Source organism: Ochotona curzoniae, unplaced genomic scaffold (genome assembly GCF_017591425.1).
Source record: "Ochotona curzoniae isolate NIBS_2020 unplaced genomic scaffold, NIBS_Ocur_1.0 contig_523, whole genome shotgun sequence".
NCBI lineage: Eukaryota > Metazoa > Chordata > Mammalia > Lagomorpha > Ochotonidae > Ochotona > Ochotona curzoniae.
Window position 1 is genome coordinate 709,841 of NW_024466459.1, and position 13,298 is coordinate 723,138.

Consider the following 13,298-nt stretch of genomic DNA (forward strand, 5'->3'; position numbering starts at 1 on the left):
TAATTTGGGAAGTTTTGTCTGTGGACCCTCCCACCAGTTTCTCTCTTTACTCCGTATGCTCACTATTAATTGTTGCACATTCCTTCTTGTGCCTGCCAGTTTGAATGAAATTGCATAGTTAAAAAAAATTTTTTTTTCTGTGAGTTTATTCATCATGAAATAATTTCTTCCAACTTTACTGAAGTGTCTGATTACATCCATGATGTGGACATGTTGATGGACACAATTTTGGGCAAAAAGATTATTAAAGTACTGAATACCCTCATTGGAAAAGGACTCATAGAAATGTCCCACGGTAAACTGTTCCTTCACATGGCTCTAACATGCGAGAGATTGCGTGGCATTTATTAGGTGAAGGTTGGGTACATTACTGTCTGCTAGCCCTGGGTATTTAGACATATGGACTAAATCATATTTCACTACCATTATTTTCTCCTTAAAAAGAAGTTTATAAATAGAATTCCAAGTTCTTGAGCATCAACATCATGGTGACAAGAGGGTCTGAAATAAAGGTTGGAATTTAAACTGTTAACATATATCTCTAAGGAAAAAATGTTTAAATTTGAATTGATTTTATAGATTTACTTATTTTTGTTGGAAAAGGCAGATTTACAGAGAGAGGGAGATCTTCCATCTGCCGGACACGTATTAGCTATTCAGCATCTTTCCCTTTGTAATCGTGTGTTATAAAATCATGTACTACTTCATTCAAACGTTTTTATCATTTCTGCATTATTAACCACTGCATCCATTTCTGTAGTGTTTAAATTTTTCTTTGAAAGATTTACTGAATTTATGTGTGTTTTCCCTAAGAAACTTGTTTGAAGAGAAGTAGGCTGTAAATTGATAAATGCAAGAAAATAGGTAACATTTGCTTTACATATTTATACCTTAACATTTGGTAATTATATCAGTACATTTGAAATTGAGAGGACATTGACAGTAATATCCAAGGGAGAGTTTGTTGGTTATCTGGGCAGGGAGGGAAAGATGGACTTCTGTAATCTCTCATCTGGATCAATTTGTACCATCATTTGTGCAGTTAGAGGTCAACAGGTAATACCTTAGCTTATTCATTTTTCTTATTTTTTTATTTGAAGCCTTTCCTATTAATTAATCAGTTTTAATGTCAAAAATTACATTTCTTGCAGTCCTTTCCTCCTTGGAACCTTTCCTGTTGCTATGGCAAGAGATCTCTTCCTTTCTTAAATTTCAAGTTTTTCCTCTCTTGCAGCCCCTCCTGTCGCTCTGGCAGGAGACCTCTGTTTCCATTCTCTGAAATAAATCTCTGTTTACACACACACACACACAAAAGAAAGAAATAAGGATGAGAGGAAGGGAGGGAAGGAGGCAGAGAGAGATGATTTCTTTTCATTTGAAAGACAGATTTTACCGAGAGGCAAGAGAGAGATCTTCTATCTGCTAGTTCACTCTCCACATGGTCATAATGGCCAGAGCTGAGCGGATTTGAACCCAGGAGCCAGGAGTTTCTTCTAGGTCTCCCACATGGATGCAGGGGCCCAAGGCTTTGGGCTGTCCTCCATTGCGTTCGCAGGGACAGAAAGCGGAGCCACCGGGACATGAACCGGAACCCACATGGGATGCTCGTGCCACAGGGTGGGGAGTTAGCTTTCTGTGCAACCAACCAACCTTCAAAAAAAGGAAAAAGATTTTAGAAGACACCAACGGAATGAAAAATTAAAAGGAATGCCATGATTATCAAAATAGTGCTGAAGTACCTCATTTATGAGGAAAGCAGGATGGTGTGGTTGTCTGCTTGGAGCTGTACCTGTGACACGTAAGATATGTTCTCATATTAATAAAATGCAAAGAATAAAGGAATCAATACTTCTTTACATTTTTAGAGCAGGTATCATAAACTTAAAAGTTTAGGGCCCATGTAGTAACATAATGTTCAAATAGTTAAACGTAAATATACAACAGTTAGAAATGCTTTGCCTCTGAATGACTTATTTTCCTCCTGCCCAGAGCTTCACTTGCCAGTTTATTAATGATTTCTCTTGAGAGAGTTAGTATCTTAAAATTTGGATATACAAATTAAATGAAGTTTTGGTTTGTAGTATTGCTCATTGGATCAAACCTTATCCCATTTATCTTCAATTTGTGAAGTTTCTGTATTAATATTTTATCTTAATACATTTTCTGTTGGTATGTTAACTTGAGCAGGAAAGTCATTTTATCAAGTTGTAATATGACATGGATAATTAGTTTTAAATAATTATTTTATGTTTTATTTCATTCTTTACACATTTCCAACATTTTAATAAGATGTTTTAGGTCTAACAAGGACAATTTATACTTCAAAAAGTAATGAGTATAATTTATTTTCCCTTCAAAAATTTTTACTTGAGTTTAGCATGTTACCTTGCCTTTTCGATATGTGATTTTTCTTTCTTTTTTAAAAAGATTTATTTATTTTTATTGGAAAGTCAGATATACAGAGACGGGGAGAGACAGAGAGGAAGATCTTCTGTCCGGTGATTCACTCCCCAAGTGACTGCAGTGGCCGGTGCTGCACCGATCCAAAGCCAGGAACCAGGAACCTCTTCTGGGTCTCCCACACAGGTGCAGGATCCCAAGGCTTTGGGCCGCCCTTGACTGCTTTCCCAGGCCACAAGCAGGGAGCTGGATGGGAAGCAGAGAGCCAGCGCCCATATGGGATCCTGGTGCATTCAATGGGATGACTTTAGCCACTAGGCCATGCTGCCGGGCCCGTGATTTTTCTTTTTAAAATTGTTGTTTATCTGCTTGAAAAGCAGAGTGATGGCGGATGGAGTGCAGGTTCCCTGCACTGGTTCCTGACTGGTTCCCGTCCCAAATGGCTGTCTCTTAGAAGCTGTAACAGGAAGCGGAATCAGAAAGAAGCAGAGGAGCTGGGACTTGAACTGTAATAGGAGACCCAAACCCTGTGTGTTGTGAGAGTATCTGGGACCCAAGTTTCTAGGCTGTGTGTGTGTTTTTTTTAATCTCTGCTGTGATATTTATTCTTTCTTTCCATCTACTAACTTTGGCTCTGATACATTGTTGGGGAGCCAGTGTGGCACATGGTGCATACAGGTGTTGCCTGCAGTGCTGTCATCCTGTATGGCTGCCTGTTGTCCTGTCTGCTCCACTTCTGATCCAACTCCCATGTAATAGCGTGGGGAAAGCAGCAGGTGACCTAAGTGCGTGGGCCCCTGATGCAAACGCTGTGATCTGGTCAAAGCTTCTGGCTCCTGGCTCTGGCCTGACGCAGTGCTGCCTGGCTGTTGTGGCCATCTGGGGAGTAAGCCAGCAGATAAAAGATCTCTTCCTCTCTCTGTCATTTCATTTTAACTTTCAAACAAATAAATACTTTTAAAAATGCCTTGTTAGGTTGCTTGTTTGATATTCTTCTATTTTGCTTATTTTTGATATAGATAACTTATTTGTATAAACTCTCCTACTAGTGTTGCTTTTCCTGTATCCTGTAAGTTTTGGTATATTGTGTTTTTGTTTTCATTAGTTTTAAGGAATTTTAAATTTTCTTGTTTTATTCAGTGACACATTGCTCATTCAGGAGCATATTGTTTAATCTCCTTGAATTTGTATAAACATTTTTCTTTTGTTATTGGTTTCAAGTTTTCTTCTGCTATGTTCAGAAGAAGTGTACAGGCGTCACTTGTGGCAGCTTTACCTGCTATGGCATTACACTGGTTCTAAAATAATTTTATCATATTTGAAAGGCAGAGAAGGAGGGGGAAGGAGAGAGAGAGAAAAAAGTCTTCCAGCTGCTAATTTTTCCCCAAATGCGCACAACAGCTAACCCTGGGCCAGGCGCATGTGGGGTGCTGGCAGTTCCAGCTGGGTCATCTATGTGAGTGGCAGGAGTGTTTGAGTTAGCACTAGCTGCTTCCCAGGCTGTGCTCTAAGAGGGAACTGGAACTGGAAGTGGAGGCAGATCTCCCCGTTCTGACGGGGATGCAGGCGTCCTGACTGGCGACTAACCCACTTCAACAGAAACTGGTCTGTTTGCGTTCAAAACTTTGAATGTGTCATTCCATTTCATCTTGGCCTGTAAGGTTATGTTGAAATGCACTGGAATCTAATGGGAACGCCTTAAGATTCATGTAGTGATTTTTTTTTTCAATTTGTAGAATTTACTCTTTGCTATAGTTTAGAGATTTTGGCAATAATGTATTGCTCTGAGAGGTTTTTTGTTTGTTTTTTTTTTTTTTGTTTGTTTCCTGGTTATGTCTATTTGGGATGCTGTATGCCTCCTGTATTTACACCCATATCATTCTTCAGACTGAGGAATTTTTCAGTGATTGTTTGTTTGAATAGATGTTCTCAGCCTCTGTTTATTCCCTCTCTTTGCCTTGAGGAATTCCCGCAATTCATATACTTGTTTGTTTAATGAGATCTAGAAGTTCTTAGAGGCGTTTTTATTCTTTTTTTCTTTTTCTGGTTTGGATTAGTTCAAAGCACCTGTCTTCAAAATCAGATATTCTGTTGAGGACTTGCAAGTGTGTTTTGATTTGACTTACTTAATTCTTCTTTTCCATGATTTGTTTGCTTCTTTTTCAAAATTTCCATTCATTTACTGAATTTCTCATACACATCATGTATTGTTTTCTTGCTCGTCGTATCTGTTTTCTCTCTGAGCATCCTATAGTCCTTTTGAATTTTTTGTCGGTCATGTCATCAATCTTTTTTCTTTGAAGTCTGTTACTAGAACATTTCTGTGTCCTCTGGGGAGTTCTTATTGCCTTGCTTTTTAATATGTCCTATATTCTTTTGTCAACATTTCTATCTCTGGGTGGTTAGTTTATTCTGTTATATTTAATGTATTCTTCACATGTTGATTTGATCATCTATTTTGGTTTTGAGTCTTCCGCTGCAATTGATGTGTGGTACTGGGAATGTTGGGTTCAGGGGCTACTCTGAGACATCACAGGGAAGTGTGTCCTGGTAGTAGCCCATGAGCCATTGGTACTAGCCCTCAGTCCACGGTGGCTGGGTTGTTGGGCATCTTTCTGGAGTCCTGGAGAATTCACCCAGGTCCCTGTATTAGGAACGGACTCAAATTCCAGCAGGGGTGTACGTTTCCCTGTGGTGCTAGTCCCATTTTTCCATGCAGTGTCTTGATGCCTACCTGTCTTTTCTTTCCATAAGTAGACTAGAGTTGGGGGAGAAATGGAGTGAACAGATCTGTGGCCATCTACATTAATGCTAGATCATGTCCAGAACTGGTAGTAATGGATAACCAGGACTTGGCCATGGACTGCATACTGTTTCGGTGAGCTTGCAGTCAAAGGCGGCTATAACCAACCATAGTTGATTCTGGCCTGGATATAAGCCTAATTGATCAAGGTCATGCCTCTCCCATTTGGGACCTTTGGAAGGTCTGGGAATTCCATCTGCAGGTACTAACATATTTTTTAAAACTCTTTTTCTCATTTGATTTGATATATGAAGTGTTCAAATTGGTGTTTTGTAGAGAAATCCCTCAAGGAAATTACTCAGTTACCAACTTTGAAGTTCCATATTTTCATTGGCATTTCTTGCAGATATTATAAAAATTTTCACTGTGATTCATTTACTTAATTTTTTGTTTGGGCTCTGGCATGGTAGACTAGTGGCTAATGTCTTTGCTTTGCTTATGCTAGAATCCCATATGGGCACTGGTTCTAATCCCAGTGACCCTACTTCCCATCCAGCTTCCTACCTGTGGCCTGGGAAAGCAGTCAAGGATGGCCCAAAGCCTTGGGACCCTGCACGTGGGAAACCTGAAGGAGACTTGTGGCTTCAGATCAGTGCAGCTCCGATTCACAGCTTTTGGGGGAGTGAATCAATGGATAGAAAAATCCTCTGTCTCTCCTCTCTGTATATCTGACTTTCCAATACAAATAAAATAAATCTTTCAAACTTGTTTTAAATTTAGGATTTATTTACTTCTTGAAAGGCAGAGTTATGGGGTGTTGTGGTGTAGAACTGGAGAGATATACTTCATCTATTTGTTCACTCTAAATGTTTGCAGGAGCCAGGACTGGGCCAAGATGAACCTAGGACCTGAACTCCAGTCAGGCCTCCCACGTATGTGTTCAGAGTTCAAATAACTGGGTCTTCCACTGCTAACCAAAGAACAGTAGCAAGGATCAGAAATAGAAGAGCTTGGGTTCAAATGAGTGCCTTTGTAGGCTGCCTACGTCACAGGTGGCTGCTTGACTTGCTATGCCACAGTGCCAGCCCCAATGTTGTTTTGTATTTTACTTTTTTGAACTCATGAGTTGCTATTTAGAACTGTATCACTTGATATTCAAGCAACAGGAAAGTTTCTAGATTTAAAAAGTATTTCTGAATTTTATTATCGTCAGAGAATATTTTAGGAAAGATTTCAGTCCTGTGAAGTTTGTGGAGATTTGCTTTATCACCCAGCATATGGTTCATTTTGTTATATGTTTTGTGTATTCTATTTTTATGTGGAAGAAATTGTCTAGTGGCTAAATGTGAGTTTCAAATCTTTATATCTTAGTAGGTTTTTTTTTTTTTTTTTGCCTGCTGATCTTGTAGTGATTAACAAAGATGTGTTAGTGTTCCTGGTGATTGTAGCTTGTCTGTTCCCTAATGGTCTTGTATACTACTACTTTACGCTCTTTCAGCTTTGGTATTAGACTCACCCAGACTAATATCTTCTTGTTGGTATGGCTTTTAAAATGTATTTATTTGTTCCAAAGGTGATGGGGAGGGCAAGGAGCAGTCCTTGCCATTCTGCTGGTTCACTTTTCCAGTATCCACAGCATGTGCGGATGGGCGGTGCTGAAGCCAGGAACCTGGACCTCCATCTGGGTCTCCCACAGGAGTGTCAGGGACCCAGCTGTGTCAGCTATCACCTCCCACCTTGCAGAGTGTGCAGTTACATGAGGTTCAAATCAGAAGCAGAGCCAGGATTTCATCTCAGGCGTTCTAATGTGGCCTTTGAATACCAAATGTTGCTTTAACCTTAGGCCAAGTGGATCCCTCAGCATGAGTTTCTATTTAAGAAATGACTTTATTAATTTTTAATAATACTTCCAGTGTGTGTGTAGACTAGTTTTGGCATAGCTATGCTATCTTCCTTCTCATTTTTACTTATTCACATGTTTGAGAAGCAGAGAGAGACGAAGTTTGCCATCTACTGCCTTACTCCCCTAATGCCTGCAAAAGCTGGGAACTCAATTTAAGTCCTCCATATGGGTTGCCCAGACCCAAATATCTAAGCTTTCAACCACTGCTTTCCATTGTCTAAATTAGTGGGAAGCTGGAATTAAGAGCAGAGTTGAAAAGCAAACCCACTGTTCTTACATGGAATGGGGGCACCCCAACTGGCTGCTAACAGCTAGGCAAAAACCTGCCCTGCCAGCTTTGTCTTAGCAGGTGTTTGCATGTACTGCCTTTCTCCATTAGTCTACATTTGGTTTTTCTTTGTCTGTATATAGCCTTATACTATATTTAACATAATGAATTTAATTTCTATCATCTTAGTGTGTGATATAGCTTATCTAAATGTGCTCTGCTTGTACTGCCTTTGTGATTTAGTTTAATATTTTAAATCATTCTTTTTATTTTCTCATGTAACTTTTAATGGATATTCTAGAAATTTATACATGAATACGATTTTAAGATAGTGAAATTTAATATAAAAATGTTTATCTGCTATTCCAGGACAATGGCTATGTTAAAAACTTTATTTTATACCTGTCTTTACACTCTTAAAGTTATTTTTACTACAGTTATTTATTTATACATATCATCACATTTACTTTTTGTGTGGCTTTTCATTCTATTCTACATTCTTGCCTAGTGTCATTTTTTTTCTCTGAGGAGGGATTTCTTTTCTAATGAATTCTTTGTTACAATTATTTTCAAAGATATTTTTATTTCAAAGATATTTTTATTTAATAATAGATTTTTGGGTCATCTTTTTATTCTCAAAATTAATTACCTTTAGATTTGTTCATTTTAATTTTTAAAATATTTGTTTTATTTTTATTTGAAAGGCAGTTACTTACCCAGAAAGAAATATTCTGTCTGCTTCTTTACTCCTCAAACAGCTGCAGTGGCCAGAGCTGAGCCAGTTTGAGGCCAGGAGTGAGGAGCTTTCTCCAGATCTCCCATGTGGATGCAGGATCCCCCAAAACTTGAGCCCTTCTCTGCTGCTTTTGCAGGCCATGAACAGAGAGCTGGATTGGAAGTGGAGCAGCCAGGACTTGAACTGATGCCCATATGGAATGCCAATTGCACAAGTGGAAGCTTAGTCTACAGTGCTGGCCCTGAATAATGGATTAGAAAAAAAGGATTTATTTTATTTACTTGAAAGTTAGAGGTACAGAGAGAAGGAGAGACAGCAAGAGAGGCAGAGAGAGATATCTCCCACCTACTGTTTCTCTCCCCAAATATCCACAACAGCTGAAGCCGGCCAAGATCAAAACCAGGAGCCAGGAACTTCTTCACAGGACCAACAATTTCGGGCTGTTTTTCTCTGCTTCCCAGGCACATTAGCAAGCAGCTAGATCAAAAGTGAAGGAGCCAATGCTTGAATAGGCATCCATATGGGATGTTGGGATATCAGTTGTGGCTTAACCAGTTAAGCCACATTGCTGGGCAAAATAATTTCTTTGATAGTCACGTATCAGTTTTTAAGAAGTCACTCCGTTGTCTATTGATGCTTGTTCCTTTAAATGTGTTCACTTTTTGTATAGGTATTTTTTTCATAAAATATACATATATGAATTTGAATTAACATTAAACAGACTAAATACAGTTATACGAATACAGTGACTTTCCCTCTCTTGCCTTGTTGCCCCCATCCTTCCTCCTTCTCACTACCTGTCTTTTTATTTTAACTTTTGAATTTCTTGGTTTTTAATGTTTACCAGTTTGGCAGTGTTTTTCTTTGTACTTGTATTCTGCCTGTGTTTTACAGGTTTCTTAAAAATGTGGCTTCACATCTTTATTAATGATAGAAAATTATAATTTCTGTCACTTCAAGTGTATTCTTCCCAATTTTCTTACTGCTTCTGAAATTATTAAATTATTATTAGTGGGTTCCAATATCTTTCGGTCTTCTCATTTCGTGCTTTGATTTAGATTTTGTTTCTGGGCCTGCATTCCATTTCATGTTTGCTCTATGTAATCCATTGGGCACAGCAAGTACTGACAACACATTTGATGAACTTTGTTTATGAACAAGGGCAACAATGTAGGAATAGAAATTGGATCATAGGGGACTATAAAGAAGGGCTTTGTTATTGGTCAGGACATTCTAAGATGTGTTAGACTGTTTCAGCAGAGAGAAAAAATTTAAACTGTAGAGAGGAAAATAATTATTTTAAAATAAATCTCTTTTAAATGTGCCTAAATAAATTGGTGTTGTGGTACAGTGGGTTAAAACATTGCCTGTGACTCTGGCAGCCAGTAGGGCTCCTGTTTGAGCTCTCTTTCTGACCTAGCTCCCCATAAACGCTCCTGGGCAGTAAATAGTGGCTCAGGTGTTTGTTTAGGCTCCTGTACCCACACTGGAGAGCCTGATTGAGTTTTAGGCACCTGGCTTCAGTCTGCCCCAGCGCTAGCCATTTGTGGAGTGTGTCTTTCCTTTTACCTTTTTAAATTCTTTTAAATAAACAATATTTTGAAAAACATGTCTTTGAAAAAGTGATTAAGAATGTAATTCAAAGCATAGTTGCAAGGGGTCTCCTTTTATGAGATCAGGACAGAGGGAGTGCGTGATGCATGCCCATCAGTAGCCTTGTGAGATGAAATTGTGACTTGCCAAGAACAGTCCGGACACAGGTTTCACATTCCAGAATCTCTCACTCTCATCCACACCTCTGTGTGTATGTGTGTGAAACAGACACACGCACACACACACACACACAAACAGAACATGAAGATACCTCTGTGTGTATGTATGTGAAACTCACACACACACACAACATGAAGAACTATGTGGAGAAAATGTGGATGAAGAATGGAAGTGGATGGTAAACTGCATTTATAGCTACTTAATTCTGGTTTATGTTTTGCAATATCCTGAGTGATAATTGCTTTTATTTCCCTAAGTACTGACACTATTACAATACAATATTAAGGAACAAGTTGAACGCTTATTTCTTTTTTTGGTAATACAGTTAAGTTTTTGTTAAGTTACAGTTTGTTTGTTACAGTTAAGATCTATTTAAGTACCTAATTATTTATACATTGAATATCAAATTTTATCTAACATATTTTTAATTTTTGTCTTACAGTTTTGTGCTGATCTAGCACAAACATGTTTCGGAATAGTCTCAAGATGCTTCTTACTGGTGGGAAATCAAGTCGTAAAAACAGGTCAAGTGGTAAGTGATATCTGAACTTATTCAGAAATCTAATACAATGTTGTAATACTCTTGATATTATTAAATGATTTTTTTTAAGAAAGGCTAATGAAAGCTATCATATATTTTAAGGAACAAGGAATACTTGGATACTTGCAAGGAACAGTCATGAGAAGGAAGACTTTGTCAAAGAAAAATAATTATTCTGAAAAATAAGAGAGCAATGTTTCTGAACATCTCTTTTAAAAAAAAACTTCTTTAAGAACATTTTCTTTAAAAATTAATATGTGAAAGTGTTGCAGTTCTCTGTCCTCTTTGCTCAGGGAATCTAGCAAAATAGGAACTATCCCCAAAGGTCTGTTTGTAGAAAGTAAAACTCATTCTGTAACTTCAGTATTTTTACAGCCATTACAGTAAAGCTTATGGATTTTGGAAGTTTTGTTTCATTTTTAAGAACAAAGATTTAAGTCTCAGGCTTTGTTAAAATGTAATTATTCTACATTTGCAAGCTGATTTGCCCCTAATCAAAGCATTCAACAAGTAAAAAGTAAGAAAACTGCAGAGCATAAACATGGCAATCATATCCCAAGTTGACCATTTCATTCCTCTACCTTCTTGTGTGTAATCTATGTTAGCTACTGTATATCATCAGAGGAAACGTGATGCTTGACTTTTTGAGACTGGCTTATTTTACTGCACATAATCATTTCTGGTTGCATCCATTTTGTTGCTAAAGATAGAGTTACATTCATTTTATGGCTGAGTAATATCCCAGAATGTATGTGTACCACAGTTTCTTTATCCAGTCATTAGTTGGTGGGTGTCTGGGTTGATTCCATATCTTTACTGCTGTGGATTGAGCTGCGATAGAGATGGGCTACAAATAAGTTGCATAATTAGCTTCATTTCGCTTGGGTAAATTGCCAAGAGTGGGATGACTGGGTCATATGGTAGGTCTGTCTTCAGATCTCTGAGGAATCTCCATACTGTCCCCCATCATGGTTGCTCTAGTTCACATTCCCGTCAACAGCAGATTAGGGTACCCCTTTTCCCACATTCTCACCAGCATTTATTGTTTCTTTATTTTTGAATGATAGTCATTCTAATTGGCGTAAGGTGATACTTCATTGTGGTTTGTATTTGCAATTCTGTGATGGCTAGTGATCCTGAGCATTTTTTCATGTGCCTGTTGGCCACTTGTCATCAGCCAAAAATATGTTCACAATTACTTTGTTTCATAAAGGAAAAGACTTTTACACATATACACTCATTTAATCTGTATAGCAGATGAGAGGAAAAGTCCTTTTCAGGATTATTTCAGCTAGTAAGAATAGAAGCTGTTGAATTCACACTGTATGCATATGATTATCACTGAATAAATGAGACAGTGAATAGAATTAAATCTAAACTCAGATCTGAAAACTGAATGTCTTTTCTTTGAAGTAGCAACTCAGATTTACAGTAAGTAGCCAAGATTGGTGACTTCTCATGGTAGAGTTTAGAGAAACTTTATTTTTTAAAAATTGTGTGCATTTTTTTCCTCTGTTCTAACTTTTTTCGTAGAGTAATGTGAAATATAGGTTCTAGTTGTCTGTTTATAAGTCAGTTTGTCTTTTTCTGGTATGTTTTATTTGAAAAATCGTCCTATCATTATTAAAATGCAAACTAATATTAGCATTTCCTATGTATTTATGATTACTAAATATATGCGAATGTGTAATAGGTATTTTTAAAAATTTTTTCCATTAGCAGGAAACTTAAATCCAAAGTGGCCTGGAACTTGAACCCAGGCAACTAATTAGGGATGCAGGCATTAAAAGTGGTGTTTTAACTGCTGCACCAAACACCTGCCCATGTTAATTTAATTTGTGCTCCCGTAATCATGTGATAAAAGATTGCTCTGTCCTTTTTTTTTTTTTTTAAAAGAGTTATTTATTTTACTTGAAAGCCAGAGTTTTAGAGAGAAAGAAGGAGAGACAGAGATCTTCCATCTTCTGGTTCATTTCCTAAATTGCCGCTGGAGCTGGCCTGTCCAGGGAGTCTGGAGTTTATTCTGTGTCTCCCACAAGAGTACAAGGTCCCAAGGGCATGGGGCATCCTCTTCTGCTTTCCCAGGCCACTAGCCGGGTGCTGGGTTGGAAGTGGAGCAGTCAGGGCTAGGACTGGTTCCCATATGTGATACCAGCACCACAGGGTATAGGATTAGCTTATTCCAACTCTAGCATGAGGCTTCCTTTTAGCACTGCAGTACAGTATGTAAGCCTGAAGATTTTTCTTCCTGATTGTCTACTTTCTTAGTTTGCTGCTTTCAAAATGTGCTGTTTCCGTCTGTATTGATGAGAAAGAAAATGAAAAAAGTTATGTAGGGCTTATGCCATCAGTTCAAGCCCTTTTGTAACTAATTATCTCCAAGTAAAAAAATAAATCTTCATTTTTTTTTCATTTAGTTTATTCTTGTCCTCAACTTGTGCAAGATGCTTGAGATTTAAAATAGTGATATATTAGTACTATTTGAAATTCCCCTAATGAAACCACTTTCATAAATTATTAACTCAATCTTATGTATTTTAAACAATAAAACTATTTAAAAGGATTAAACCATGTGAACTGGTTTAATTGCTTCAGATCAGTTACTTTAAAATTTGATTTATCTGAATATGTCACTTTTAATCTTAAATTTATAAATGTGAGAATGTGTGATAAAGAAAATCATATTTGAGACATAGATTCTCATTTCCAATAAAAAAGGATTTAAACAATGAGCTAAATATATGGTTTTGTTCTTAATGTTATGTTCTTCACACAGCATGTTTTGATACATAGTAATGCCTACACCAAGTCAAAATAATAAATTATTTTAGTGCTGTCAGGCTATTCAGTAGAATATATCTAATATTTTTTCTTGCAGAAGTTTAAATATTTCCAATAAAACACTTTTTCACAGATGTCACAGATGTATTTTGC

General features: G+C 37.4%; 1 protein-coding gene across 1 annotated transcript in view; it reads left to right on the top strand.

The window, feature by feature from the left end:
* Positions 1-13,298, top strand: part of TANC2 (tetratricopeptide repeat, ankyrin repeat and coiled-coil containing 2) — a 280,763-nt gene that overhangs the window by 30,349 nt on the left and 237,116 nt on the right. Inside the window, exon 2 of the mRNA XM_040989463.1 lies at positions 10,266-10,355. Within this exon, the coding sequence (XP_040845397.1) occupies positions 10,289-10,355 (67 nt within the window). The 5' untranslated portion in view covers positions 10,266-10,288. The remainder of the gene's footprint in view (positions 1-10,265; positions 10,356-13,298) is intronic.